This window comes from Oxyura jamaicensis, chromosome 15 (genome assembly GCF_011077185.1).
Source record: "Oxyura jamaicensis isolate SHBP4307 breed ruddy duck chromosome 15, BPBGC_Ojam_1.0, whole genome shotgun sequence".
Taxonomy (NCBI): domain Eukaryota; kingdom Metazoa; phylum Chordata; class Aves; order Anseriformes; family Anatidae; genus Oxyura; species Oxyura jamaicensis.
In genome coordinates, this window is record NC_048907.1 from 3,380,832 (window position 1) to 3,395,003 (window position 14,172).

At 39.1% G+C, this 14,172-nt stretch overlaps 1 protein-coding gene across 4 annotated transcripts in view; it reads right to left on the reverse strand.

Annotated features, from left to right (window-relative positions):
* Positions 1–14,138, reverse strand: part of MPHOSPH9 (M-phase phosphoprotein 9) — a 28,227-nt gene extending 14,089 nt beyond the window's left edge. The window contains exons 1-10 of one of the 4 annotated variants that reach the window (XM_035340789.1): positions 13,987–14,138; positions 12,117–12,249; positions 11,171–11,321; positions 9,760–9,849; positions 6,223–6,743; positions 5,098–5,221; positions 3,327–3,417; positions 1,966–2,081; positions 1,454–1,579; positions 201–637 (exon numbers count right to left, since the gene is read on the reverse strand). In XM_035340789.1, coding sequence (XP_035196680.1) covers positions 201–637; positions 1,454–1,579; positions 1,966–2,081; positions 3,327–3,417; positions 5,098–5,221; positions 6,223–6,743; positions 9,760–9,849; positions 11,171–11,321; positions 12,117–12,223 — 1,763 coding nt within the window. In that variant the 5' untranslated portion in view covers positions 12,224–12,249; positions 13,987–14,138. Of the gene's footprint in view, positions 1–200; positions 638–1,453; positions 1,580–1,965; positions 2,082–3,326; positions 3,418–5,097; positions 5,222–6,222; positions 6,744–8,987; positions 9,024–9,759; positions 9,850–11,170; positions 11,322–12,116; positions 13,593–13,986 lie in introns of those variants that run through there. The other 3 variants (XM_035340790.1, XM_035340791.1, XM_035340792.1) reach the window with 3 other exon arrangements.
* Between the last annotated feature and the right edge of the window lie 34 nt (positions 14,139–14,172).

Below are 14,172 nucleotides of genomic sequence, written 5' to 3' on the forward strand. Positions count from 1 at the left end.
GAGAAAGAGGAGAAAGAGGAGAAAGAGGAGAAAGAGGAGAAAGAGGAGAAAGAGGAGAAAGAAAAAGCAATGCCCAGCTACATTCTAAGCTCACAGAATGTGCACGTTTTGTTCATGTCACCAGTACTGTTCTTTCATGAAGGAACTAACTACAACTTAAAAGAAAAAAAAAATAAAAAAAAAAAAGAAAAAAATCTTACTTTGACATTATCACAGGATCTTCAACAGATGCCACTGAAAGATTGTATTCTGGTAAACTCTTGTCAGCACACTGACTAATAGAAGATGGAGTTAGAGTTAATGTTTCTTCCTCCTCAGTGTTGAGTAAAATATCACTATTAGCATCAGTATATGCCATTGGAAAAGGACAGCTGGCCTTGTTTTCATTTGGAATTGTATGATTTTTCCAGAAGTCCAAATGCACGGCTCTGCTACCAGCAGGGCATTTTGGAGAATCATCACACTGAGATGAATTGCTTGTCCGTGAAAAAGAGTCTGTATCACAATGACTTGAAAATCCAGGTTCTGCCATAGAATCTGGAGAAAAAGGAGTAGCCTCTTCAGGAATGTTGAAAAAACAATGGCCTAGATTCTGCTGACTGGGTTTCATATGCAGGGTTGGGTCCAACGTCAGGATCTAGGAAATAAGTTATAACACTAAAAAAATTGTTTTAACTTTTATTCATGTAAATGGAACTAATCTGAATACATTAGTCATCCATATGATGTATTGCAGGAATTATACTGAGTATTACTACAATTATTTGATATTGACAAGCAAGTGCAAAGATGGAGAAATCTGCAGCTCAGAAGATGATACATACACCCAATGCTCGCAACTTGTGTTTCTGAGCTTCTGGTAGGAATAAAAGATATATCTGGCATCTGTATCTGTCCAGAACATTTCAGTCATATATATAAAAGACTTAGGATGCTTGCTTGCAGGCTGAAGCAATAACATTGTACAGTTACTAAAATCACTTTGTGGATTACATAAACTAGACAGCCACATAATAGCCACTGTGTAGCCTTATACATTACGTGCACAAGGAAAAACTAAAGGCTATATCCTGGAAATGGGTATGGAAACAGATTTGATAAAGAATATTTCCACAACCCGTGCCTATTCACTTTCTGAGGTGGAAGGAACTTTTCTTGTAGGAAGTAGAAAGAAAACCCTGCTTCTGCAACTGCAGTCCCATGTGCATTTCAGCTTCAGGAGACTGACCCCTGCGTCACCTTCAAGGGTGTGCTGCAAAGGTCCTCGTTTACCTGGAGCGTTCTCAGAGGTTCTTTTCAGCTGGATGCCCTCCCACTCTGGTTCATCCCACGGTTCCAAAAATTGCTGTTCCAGCACAGCACTGGAGGTGGCAGCAGGTGCCGATTAATGTGAAAGCAGCCTGTAAAACCTATGGTGACTTCAAACTGTAATGTGGAACGGAGATAACGTTACCTCTGGTGGGTGACTTGACTGAGAAGAAGGCATAAAATTCATGTCTGGCAGCTGCTTGTTTTCCCTCTGCCTTTTATGATAAATATCCTTCAACGACGATAGCTTCATTTCATCAGCAGAAGACGACTTAAAGAGGCAAAATTGCTACATTAGTCTTTCTGAACACAGTCCTTCATCCCCAGTTAAATAACTTTTTTTTTGGCTAATGAAACCGTTCAGAAAAGAAAGGCTCTATTCAATGCACCCAACTTAAAGAACTGTCGTTAATGAGGCAAATACACCTTTAATATACTAGTTAGTCTCTTCTTGTCTCTGACATCCATTTAGATGACAGAAGAAGGTCAGTAAATTCCAAGTGGAGGTAGCCAGGGTAAATGAATAATGGAAACAGTGAGTTAACAAGAGGAGGCTTCACAGAAAAGTTCTCTGCTGAAAGGCTGAATCTTTCTATTTGTAGAAAAGGGGCAAGATGACAAATATACCACAACTTTTAGAACATGCACAAAGTTTACCTGATCTGGTGAATCTGGTGATATTTTTGTGGAGAAAACATCAGTGAACTCACTTCTGAGGTTCTCTGGTAAAGAGTGATACATGTCCTTTTCATCTAGTTTCCAATACGAAAGTCCTAATGAAAAGAATCATTGGAGAAAAAAGGTTACACATTTCAAGCTCACAGCTATGGAGCTGGAATCCCCAAAACCATGAGAAAGATGTTACTCTGGCAGCTAACAAAAGTAGTGTTTTAATTATTAGCATCTATTGCTTAGGGATTTTACTGAAGTATTTGTTAGCAGAAGGTACCAAAATCTCAACGCAAAACACAAGCAACATACAGAATCAGTATTATATCACACAGCATCACTAATTAAAGGTTTAAATTAGTGGAAATACAGATATACTCCTTGGTGTTCAAGGGTCATATCCTCATTTACCATAAACTGCTGTATTTCTAACAATGCCTTAAAACTTACAATGCCGAAGGAGTAATTCTAGACAGCCACTCAAGGTTACAAACTCTTCAGTTTGGTGCTCAACAGCACACCACAACATGCAAATAGACAGCCTACCAGGACTGTGGGATGGCACAAGAGGAACATTTAAACAGTCCTTATCCCACTTCAGTTTCTTACATGTGTGCCTCTCTCAGTGGGTTGTGTAGAAGCAATACACATCATGTGCAGGGCTACATCTCCATATCCCTGTTTGTTACTGAAGTGAATTCACCATGTGCGATCAAAATACATAAATCAGTTGTTTGGCTTTGACAAAAAATAAAACAAAACACCCAATAAAACTGTACAAAACCATACAAAGCTCCAACCCAGAAGAACAGAAGTAAAACCACACTAAAACAAAAAACAACCCCCTTAACGCACACACACCCCAACATAAAAAAATAATAATAATCGCCACATTTCACACCGCATTATTTTGTTCTTGTTTATTCACAGAACTACTGAATCATTCCTTTGGCTTACAGGAATTCTGTTTCTATTACCATGCACTCCTGTGATTACTAAACCATCAGTGGTGTTAATGTTTTAAAAGATAATTTCATCCCCTACCATGATTTTAACAGTAATTACATTATGAAACTGTTTTAAATACAAAGCTCAGCCTTGAAGCACTGAGAAATTTGAAGAAAAATAAAATTGCCCAAAGTCCTGCATATGCCAGCAGTGATGCACAGGAACCACCATCAGTTTGAAACAAGACCAAGAGCAGCAGAATTATACTACATCACAAATTAACAGCTTTTCTGTGCTTAAACCCTCCTTACCTCCCCAGAAGTACTGGAGGTAAGTTCTAGTAAGTTCTAAAACCAGAAACCAACAGAAAAGGAACTTTAAGCAAAATATATTAACAATACCTGAAGCTTCGGACACTAAGGAATTTGGGCTTTCAGTTGGTTGATTGAGGTAAAAAGTGTAAGGTGGCAAAACAGCATCAGTAGAGGTTGTCTAAAATTAAAAAGAGAACACAAACTTACAACAAAAAATGCAAGGCAAGAAAAAAATTAGAATCTAATATTTAAAACTGCATGTAAATGCTGTTAGCCCTTTTACACAAATGGATTAAACTTGGTTATACCACATGATCCAAACCTATACAACTTATATTCAGGGCAATCAAAGTCAGAAGGCGAGTCAAGATAAACCATATAATTAAATGATACTGGTGGCTTCTAATTCATGTGCCAGTCCACTTATAGAGCGTTTTTTAGATGAGGTATTATAAAAATACACATTTTGGACAGTCATCTAAACTTTCCTGCTCCTTAAAAGGGGCAAGTATATAGAGGGATGATGACTTATACCGATAGCGTTACTCTCTACTCATCCTAAGACTGGAATTTCTTATATTCAGCTGTTATATCAGCAGGTAACATTGTCTACCATCTCAGACAGACAAGATACTACACACCCCCATGTAAGACACTACAAATCCTCCTTCTCTTCACTCCAAACTTCCTCCTTCCCTTCACTCCAAACTTTCTAGGAAACATCTCAGCTAAAAAAAAAAAAAAAAGTTTAGAACTAAAGCACAACTTTTTCAATTATGTAGGGTATTACCTCAAGGCTATTTTGCCCCTTTTAATGTTTTTTATTTAGATATTCTCCTTTGTCTAATGAGGAAGAAAGGAAAGTGAAGAGGCAACAACTGAATTCTTACAAAGGAACACAAAGACAGATTTTTTTTTTCAAAATCGGAGTTTCTGGCGCTAATTTCCACTAGCCAATAGTGTTTCCACTGATAATAAAAGACTAGAGAGTGGAAATCCAAACTGCTATGATTACCCTTTCTGGATCACCCTCAAAATGATCACAGGAAAGAAATGTGGACATACAGGAACTATTTCATTATAGGGATGGGGAGGAGGGAAGGGACACCAAAAAATTATTCTCAGAAGATGCATTTAGAGCCTATTCTGCAATCACAGTAATAGGCGTTACCACAAATAGTTCTAATAAGCCAAAATTTCTCCTAAACTTTTATTGTGGGGGTTATTTGTTTTTTAGTAAACAGTGCTGTAACTGCATTTGGAGTAATCCAATTTAGCCAAATTGTGATCCTATACAATCATAAAATTTATTATTCTTACATAAACGAGAAGAAAAAAAACTTGTTTGGATTTTAGCCTAAGAGTTTGCTAAAAACACATACAAAAACCCACTATTAGTCCTGAACAAAGTGGCTAATGTCTCAATGTGCAAAAAGTTCAGCAGCTTGCATTAAATTCTGTATACCAAAAGAGACACCACCAGCTGAAGCGGAAGACCAACAGTTGTAAAACAAAGATCCTTTAAAAAATGATGGGCCACAGTAAGTTACATGACCTGATGATTTAGTTGAGAATGTGACTATTATCTCTATGAGGAAAGAATGTGTGCCAGTGAGGCAAGCTAGACGAAAAACTAGGCAAGGAATAAAATAAGCCAAAATAGCAGCACGTATAGCTATAGAACAACCCAAGCAGTAAACTCTGCCCACGTGAACTTTAGACATGTCAATGGAAAAACCACTACTCAAACGTTCAAAGTATGAAAGCAAACACTGAATCAGAACATACTGTAACTCTAAAAAATAGGAGTGACAAGAGTAACAGTAGAAAAATAAAACTAAATTAGAAGGAGACTTACATTCTCCAGTGGCAATTTCTTTGCTTGCTCATTTCCTTGCATAGAGGTTACTTGTACTTCTTCTGCATTTATTCTTTTGGGTTGGTTTTGTCTCAATTTTTGTGCCCATGATGTTAAAGACTTACTAGATGACAAGAAACACACACATATACCATAAATATATATTCCCCTTTTCAATGGAGAAACAATTCCTACAGAAATCAATAGAAAGGAGGAAGAGAACAAGCACATCAGTGGCATTATGATCTACCTACCTTGTATGTTGAGATAGTATCTCCAAAACCAGTCCTCTAAAGAAAGCTGGTTCTGTGTTTCCTAACTTACTAGCAAGATGCAAGTTCATTTTCACGCTTCTCTGTTTTTCCAACAGACAGAACTTTTTTTTATCTCTGTAAAACACTATCACGGATTCACAGGCAGCGTGCTGCCCATCTGAGCTCTGATATTGCTCATGGCTGTATGAAGCCACTGCCTTTATAGACTAGCCTGACAGGGAGAGTGAAGTACATTGTCAAATTCTGTGCAACTAGAGCAGAGTTTGGTCAGTTATTATGACTTACAGATGAGCCAAAGTAGCTCAAAAAAAAAAAAAAAAAAAAAAAGTTTACTAGATCCACGTACCTATTGGACACAGCAAAAGAAAAAGAAAAATTAACTAAAAAGAAAATAACAACAAAAATAGAAAAAGTCGCACATTTGGCTGTTGTCTGATACGATTTATTACTGCAAAACATGCAAAAAAGGCTGAGTACCACAGCGAAATGTGTCACATAAAATTGGTAATCAGCACCTGAATTTTGGTGTGTAGATAAAACACTATATGCAAACTTTATCTTAGCTCATATTTACAATAAAGAGTTTTGTATTTTTCTCCCAACGTAACTACAATAGATAAACACTGCAGAGGCAAATATGCATCACACAGAAAGCTCAGACTAAAGAAACACATTTATCTACCAAGCACGATAGGCTTGAGGGGGATTTATCTGTGTTTGCTTTATTATTTTTGTTGTTGTTACCATCAAGAAGTTCCATTCAATTCTTATCTGTTTCTAGTTACCGATAGGCATTTACTGAGTGGGAACCGTGTAATAAATTAACAAATTTGGAAAGTTTACCACTTACCTGTTTTTTTTCCCACATTGCGCTTCATTTACCGTATGTTCACATTCAACAGGAAAACCTAAAATATCACTCCTTCCTGATGAGCAGTTTTCCTCTATTTTTTTTGGTAAAAGTTCTCTTGTATTTTGAACACTGGCTACAGCTGCATTGCTCTGCAATACTGCTGCATCACCCTGTCCTTGAGAAGTTTTCTCCGTGCAGTCTGTGCACGTGGTAACGTCATTAGATTTGCTAGCATTCAGTTCGGAGGCAGAAAGGGTGCCATACCCACTGTTCATCGAAGCATCATTTGCAAAACATTCCTGATACAGATCAGATGCATTTGGCTGAGTTTCTGATTCGTTAGATCTAAGCTGATTGACAATGCATTCATTTTCTTCAGAGACTTCAGATTGCATCCCCATTTGACTTCCTATTGACGAAAAAGTGTCTGTAACCTTCACAGGCAAACTTCTGCTCTTGCCAACACCCCAGTTGCTGATCTGCAGTTTCACTAACTGCCTTATTTCATCCTGAATCAGCTAAAGGATAAAAACAAAAGGCAAAATTCCCATGAGATCATGCTACAAGTCATATTTCCATCTCGATCCATCTTCAATTCACGTTATTAGTGAGAGAGTTAGTGTACTTCTTTCAAACAATTCCAATTTTTCAATGCGTCCACATCTCATGCATAAAGTAGATATATGCATACTGTGCATTACAGGTCTCAGTAGTCATTTAATTATGTAAAAAAAACATGCATACGTGTATTGGCTACATGCCTTCAGAACTACAGTTACCTATCAGCCACCTGAAGAAATACCAGTTATCTAGGCGTATCATTAGAAGTGCATAAAGTCCATGGCTAAATTTAAGTCTAAAAGACTTTATAATTTGGATTTAGATATTTAAAGTTTGCAAGGATGCTTTAATGGAAGAATAAACCATTACGCTGTTACACGAATAGGAATAATGTACCTCTGTAAGATTATTCACATAAAATGTGACTTCAAAATACCTGATTTAAGTAACACATTTTTGGGTAGTTCATTTAATAAAAAGATTTACATTTTTGATTTATTGGTTTTTGGTATCTGATAGAGTGGAGCAAACCTATAACAAGGTCACTTGAAGAGACTTAACAGGTTGTTTAGTCTGCAATGCCTGCAAAGAATTATTTCATATGTATAGAAGCTCATCTACTACACTAAATTGTTTAGTTGTGTACTAGGATACTGAAATAACTATTTTTTCTGTCAAGTGCTATGAAAACCCTTCATGCTAGTGCCCACGGCTGTGCCCTTTGAGCAGGGAGCTGCACTTCCGCAGAGCGGTACTGCAGTTACTGAACTCTCTGGGCACACAGCTCTTATTACACATTACAAGAGCACAGTACATGGTAGCTTTCAAGAATACATTTCAAACCAATTTCTTCCTGGAAAAAAATAAACAAAAAAACTCGACTTTCAATAATTTTAAGAACATGAAACTCTAGTACTGCTTTATTCACAGAACTACAGTACGTTACTCACATATGAATAGCAGGTACAAAGCACAAATTGATCAAAAATCATTTGTTCTTTTAAAGTACGAATTTTAAAAAAAATTCTAAAGGAACCTATATGTAATGCTAGTCAGAATCAAGCCTTTTATGTTCTACAAACTTACAAAACAATAACTGAATTTCAGCTCAGTCTTTCTATTAAAAAAAAGCAGGGATGACGTTTCCACCATAACAAAAAGTTTTTTGGTGATTTGAATCATGACAAAAGCAGTAATTTAGGATTTAATTCTGTGACTCAACTTTGTTGAAGAAGGTAGGGAAGGGAGAATAAAAGGGAAGAAACAGAGTTGTGGGGGAAAAAAAACTGATCAGATTCCCTGCTGGCATTTAATCTTTGTCAATAGTACTTTGCAGGAAAGGTGGAAGACTATTATTCCCATTAAACAGGACTTCTACGTCTCCTTGCATAGTCACACTTGGTTCCAAGAGAAGAAAGACCTAGGAAAATGAGATTTCAGAAATTTGTATAGAGTTTTGGGATTGTACGTAACTTTTTTATGTTTTTAAATCTTCTTCAGTAAATCCTGATCTTAGGATGATACGCAGTCGGTGACAGTATGTCATTAGCACACCTGTATTTTACTGCATAATTCACACCAGCTGAGGGCTGACCCCACTGTAATTCCAAAATGAATTCACGGTCTTTTGACCCATATTTTGATATGACGATATATTTTCATAAGCACAGTTGGTCTTGAAACACAGCATAGAGCAAGTCTTATCTCAGAGCCATGTCAAGGCTAAAGCAGCATCTTGCTTTTCTACCCCCAATAGTAGGTTATTAATTTGGGGTTCTATTTTTATTATTATTAGAATGTGTTAAATTCCCTGTGTTTTAGAAAATTCACTAGCCTACCAGTTTAGGTTTGGAATAGTTCCATCTAGTTTACCTAATGCATTCATACAACTGAAAATAAGTTACAGCCATTGAGTTTTACATTTAGTGTGGCAGTTCATGCAGTTAGTTAAGTCCCTGCTGATACCACGAACTAAACTCTTCCAGAGGTAGCCTTTCCTATTAATAAAGACAAAAACCAGCAAAGGCAACACAATGGTTTAGTCAAGACTACCAGTAGCAACAAGTGAATCAAACCACTACAGTAACAGGAAAAGAAATACGAGGATAAGGAAACACTGGTGGGACAAAACCAACAAGATGGGAGAGAAAAGAAAGAAAGGTGGAGGGGGAGAAACAGGAGACAGGATAAAAGGACAGTACCTCTTGTTAATTCAGTTCAGGAACTGTTGATAACTACTAGTGTAGAGGGCATCAGGAAAGGGAAGGGAAAAACAGCAACCAAAATGATGAATACATTAAGCATTATATAGTTAGAGAATACTGTCTTTATACATACACATACATTTCTTCTGGTTTAATGGATAAATACACTTCAGCAAAAACGTGAGTCTTTGTGTGAGCCATTTGTCGTTCTTAGAAAGGAGACTGTTCAACCAAAGGGTGATAGAGGTGTTCAGCTATCACAGTGAACGTCTTCCTGTACTGTATACTGTCTAGACTAGGGAATCACAAGTCGCGCAACGTTTTCTGATGAAAAGAAAACTGCATTGTTTCATATTAGAAATGATAAAGTCTGACAGGTAACATAAAACAGCTTGTACCTACAAAGTCCAATTATCATGCAGGCATTCTGAGCCAACCTTTTCGACAATAAACACCTGAAAACAAATAATCCAAGAATCTTCACTTCTGAAATGGTTGTTTGTAAACAAATACCAGTTATTTGTTTAATTAGCCAAGGCTATCTCAAATATGCACCCTATAAATTGCCAGTCCGGTCCCAGTAACCGACTGCCTGAATTGCCAGGCCCAGTACACTTACAGGAATGGAGGGGAGGGAAAAAAAAGAAAAACAAAAAGAGAAAAAGAGTGCCCGACATTGTAGTGTGCTGTTTTGCATGGCAGTTGGGAAAGAAAGAAAGAAAAAGAAACATTTAACCTAACCCACCCACACGAACAAATCATTACTTACTTGGATTTGATGGTGGAACTGTTCTTGCTGGGCAACTATTTGTTCCTGGCATTGCTTTTCTACCAGTCTCAATAACTGCAGCCACCTTGTCTATTAAATCACAAAGTAAGATAATTAGGGCATAGTCCTATTGAATCTCTTTCCTTTTACTCCAGTTACATAATGGTTTTGCAATCTTACACTTAGGCGTTGACATAATACAATTTTTTCATAACATCCCTCTGGTTGTGCAGCCCACAATACATGCAGACCCCTGTCACATCAATCACAGCAAATAATTCACTACAGACATATTCCCTGGAAAAAAATATCCTTCTACACAAAAAGATGGTATGTCTCTATCATTAATTTTGGCTTTAAAAAAAAAAATGAACAAAGGAAGTGAGTTATTCTATTAAAAAATAAATAAATGAAAATAACTTAAAAGAAAACACAGATGGCAGAAAAATACAGGTGGAGTTTGGAAAGGCAGGTTCCAGTTCAATAAAATCCGGGCAATCTTAAAATTGATAATTAAGTATCCTCACATCCAGTGAACCACTTGCTCCAATACAGCAAATCTTCCTTTCAACAATTCAGCTGAAGAAAAGGATGTGTAAGTGTTTAGTGAAAACCAAAAGATAATAAATAAATACATAGCGTTCCTAACGTGTGGTAAACTCTGAATTTTTAAAACTAGTTTTATGCTAATGTTTATGGAGCCTGGTATTTGATGCCTAGGACACAGGACATAAAACACGTGCCTAAATGCAGATAACTACAATCTTTTCTTGGAGCTGTTAAAGAGCACCAAATTAAGCATCTGTCAGAAGACATTTTATTGGAGCGCAGCCAGAAAGCTCAAAAATTCTGCAAGAACCAGCCCATGGTGTGGAAACTTGATGTTCCCTACAGAGACTAAAAATAATGATAAAATACATTAAAAAAAAAAAAAAAAAAAGGACTGTGAGAATCTGCTCATTGCACCAAGATAATGGTTTTTGTGTTGTTTTAAATTGGAAACCAAACTAATAATCTACACCTCTTTACAAACAGAATAAATAAATGATGTAACTGAAACAGAGCCATTTTTAGAAGAAGAAAAAACAACTACTTTCTCGGATCTCTTCAGACTTCATTTTGAAGTGCTGAAATTTTAGAGGTTTAAAATTTTCAGTTCAAAAATTTGCAATCTTTGTCTTAACACTGAAAAAAAGATTCACGCCAGAATCATAATTGTAGAACACTCATACATAAAAAGTGAAGATGAAATGGCAACAAAACCCATCCACATGATTAGTTCACAGCACTGTAAAAGCATTTGTCCCATCTCTTACTGCTAAACAGTACTATCACTAGATCCATCGTCTAAAATGCAAAGCCGATACAATAATATTTTTTCTTCCTTTATATAAACATGAATATCAAATACCTCACAGTTCTTCACAATTTCTGAGTCAGCATTTCCAACGTTCTGGATATCTCGCACGAAGGAGGAAAGCAGCTCAATGGATCCAGGTATTAATGAGGATCTGCTATTCCCTGAGTAACCAGAAACTCCATTGGGATTGGACAACGGACGTCTGGCGAAACATGAGGAAAAACATTTCAATTATTTATTGTGCCACCTGTCCAACATAGTGGCCAAATAATATACCGCAGAGCCTATACAATCATAAAAGAATTATATGCTTAATTTACATTGTGACCTTAATCATGCTGAAAAAAGCGACTTCCATAAGAATGAGATTGTTTTTCAAGAAACTGTCACAGAATCCACACTGTTATCTTACATACCATTTAAACACAGGAGCTTTCCAAGACAGACAGCATAATCAGCACAAATGTTATTGCTCACTAGTACAAATGTCAGTAAAGACAGCTTTTCATCAAATCTGTATGCTTCTTCATAGACTCTAAGGTCCTCGGTTTACAGATAGAGTCTCCTGAGAAACAAGATACAAAATTCAAGACTACTGCCTCATTTTGAGGAGCTGCACAAGCAGTAAGTGACTTGTAATTCTTAGCAAGTCAGCCAAGAAGAACTTCTCCTAATCTGACACTTGGGCCATTAGTCCATATTTGCCCGTCTTATTCATTGAATATAGCTTAGACATTGAAAAGAAAAAGAATACCCCCTCCCCATTCTAAGATGTAAGAGGCAATAGAAGTTATAAAGTTTAAGGAAGATTTTTACATGTCTTTCATTAAGGCTTTCCTCATTAAGCATTTTACCTGCAATGGTAAACAGAAACTAAAATATATTAGAGTATTACACATTATTTCACCTTGGTAACAATGTTATATCAAGCATAGTACCTATGAAAAACAAAAATAACAGAAGCATTTGATAGTAATTCCTTCAACATAACACTTACCTGTTACAATTCAAATTGCAAACAGAGCTGTGGGTATTTCTGACATCAGAGTCCACAGACGCTGAAGGGACTTCTTGCACAGCATTCACCAAGTCATGGTTTTCCATATCTTATGTCCCAGCATGAAGTGACCCTGCAAGCATAAAGAAGTAAGTATCACCCTCCTATTTCAAAAAGGCATTGTGCTTTGTTGTTTGAAGAAACAGAATTTGATTAAAGCAGCATTTTTTTCTGCCAAACCACCCCAGGAAACGCTGGCATTTCAAACCAGTCTCCTCCTGCCCTGCGCTATGCCTGCAAATAGCTGCTAGTTGCTCAGCATTGTACTTGCCCCGGCTCCTCTGTCTCAAAAAGAAATCCCCATCACACATCGAGGCTGGGATTTAAGGGGGTCTCTGAAGCCCAGTACAGCAGAATCGTGGGGTTTGTTTATTTGTTTAAAATATGGGCCTCCACAGTCCATTTTTGATACTTGTGGGAAGCACAACTAAAGAATGGGCCTGTTGTCAATGCGTTTACCTCTGCGGAAGGGGGCTCTGTGCCTTCACTGCGCCGAACACACTCCTCAGAAACAAAATCAAGAACTACTGAGCTAGGCTGCAGCTGACCAGCTCTACCACACAGTTATTTGAACACTTGTTTTATTATTAGCGTAAAACATCGATTCAAAAATGTGTTAGAACTGGTTTGAGAGAATTCTCTTCATTGTTAATTGGTAAAAAAGAAGTCAAGCAGGAATCACAGTTAAAAACACCATAAATAAAATACATGCATACAAAATACTTGAGTGATGGACTTACAGCACCCAAAGCAGCAGTTTACAAGAACTGCAGCATAAAAGCATGCTTCCAGTTCCTGTACTGCCATCGAGAAAAAGGCTTTGAAATACACCGGTCATTCCCTTTTCCTTCAGTGCTTATTTCAGCATCTTCTATGCCCTAGCAAATTCGCCCTAAGCTCTGCCACTGCAGAAAAACCTTATGATCATCTTGCAGATGGAGAACAAGAAGAGGCATTAAGAAGTAAATGTCATCGTGGCGGTCTGTGACAGCACCAGGGATAAATCCCCATTGCCTCGCGGCAGCCCAGCACCTCCAACGCGTGACCATTCCTCACAGGGCTCACAAGGACACGCAGGTTTAAACTTTAGTTATTTTTAGCTATCTGGAGCCGTATCTCACAGAGATAGTTTTGAAGTATCAAAACCCATTTCCACCCGAATTAAACCGATGGATAACCGCCGCTTTCTCCCTGTTTCCCTGGAACCAGGGGCTTCAGCGTGTTCTCCAGGTGGCTATTCCCTAGGGTATGGCTGAGAAGGGGCAAACTGGAAGGAAGCTGCCCAGAGACACACACCCGTCTGACAGAGACTTTGGGGATAAAGCGAGGGGGGAAGAAAAAAAGCTTTATTATTTTCATAACGGGGCAGAATCCTGAAGAGCTGAAGGTTATGAGGCGGCAGAGACACCCGGAGAGCAGCTGGGTGCCGGAAGAGGAGCTCTGTCAGTCACCAGCGTCGCCCCGGGACCAGATACCCCCGCGGGGGCTGCGGGGGCTCCGCAGCCCCCTCAGGGTCCCCTCACGACCGCGGCGCCCCCTCAGCTTCCCGCCCTGCCGCCCCTGGCCCCGCGCACGCAGCCACAACCCCTCAGCACCCCTCGGCGCCCCCTTACCGCGCCTCGGCCCCGCCCCTCCGCTTTCCCATTGGCCGCCCGCGCCCTCGCGCTGCTGTTGACAGCGCCGCGGCTCGCGATTGGCTGGCGGAGCCGCCGCTCAGCTAGGAAAAAGGGGCGGGGCGCTGCAGGCGGCCTGGCGGCTCTGGGGGGCTGCGGCTCCGCCGGGTGGCCCCAGGGCTGGGCCCGGCCCTTACCCGCATGGCCGGCGGCGGCTTCCCTCGGCGGCCGTTAAGCGACAGCCAGGCTTGGCCCGCCCCCTCGCCGCCGATTGGCGGCCGCTGTTCCAACGCGGGAGGGGCGGAGGGAGAGCCCGCCGGGGTTCCGCTCGCTGATTGGCTAGCTTGGCCGGCCGCCAGGCCGCGCCTCCCTCCGCGATTGGC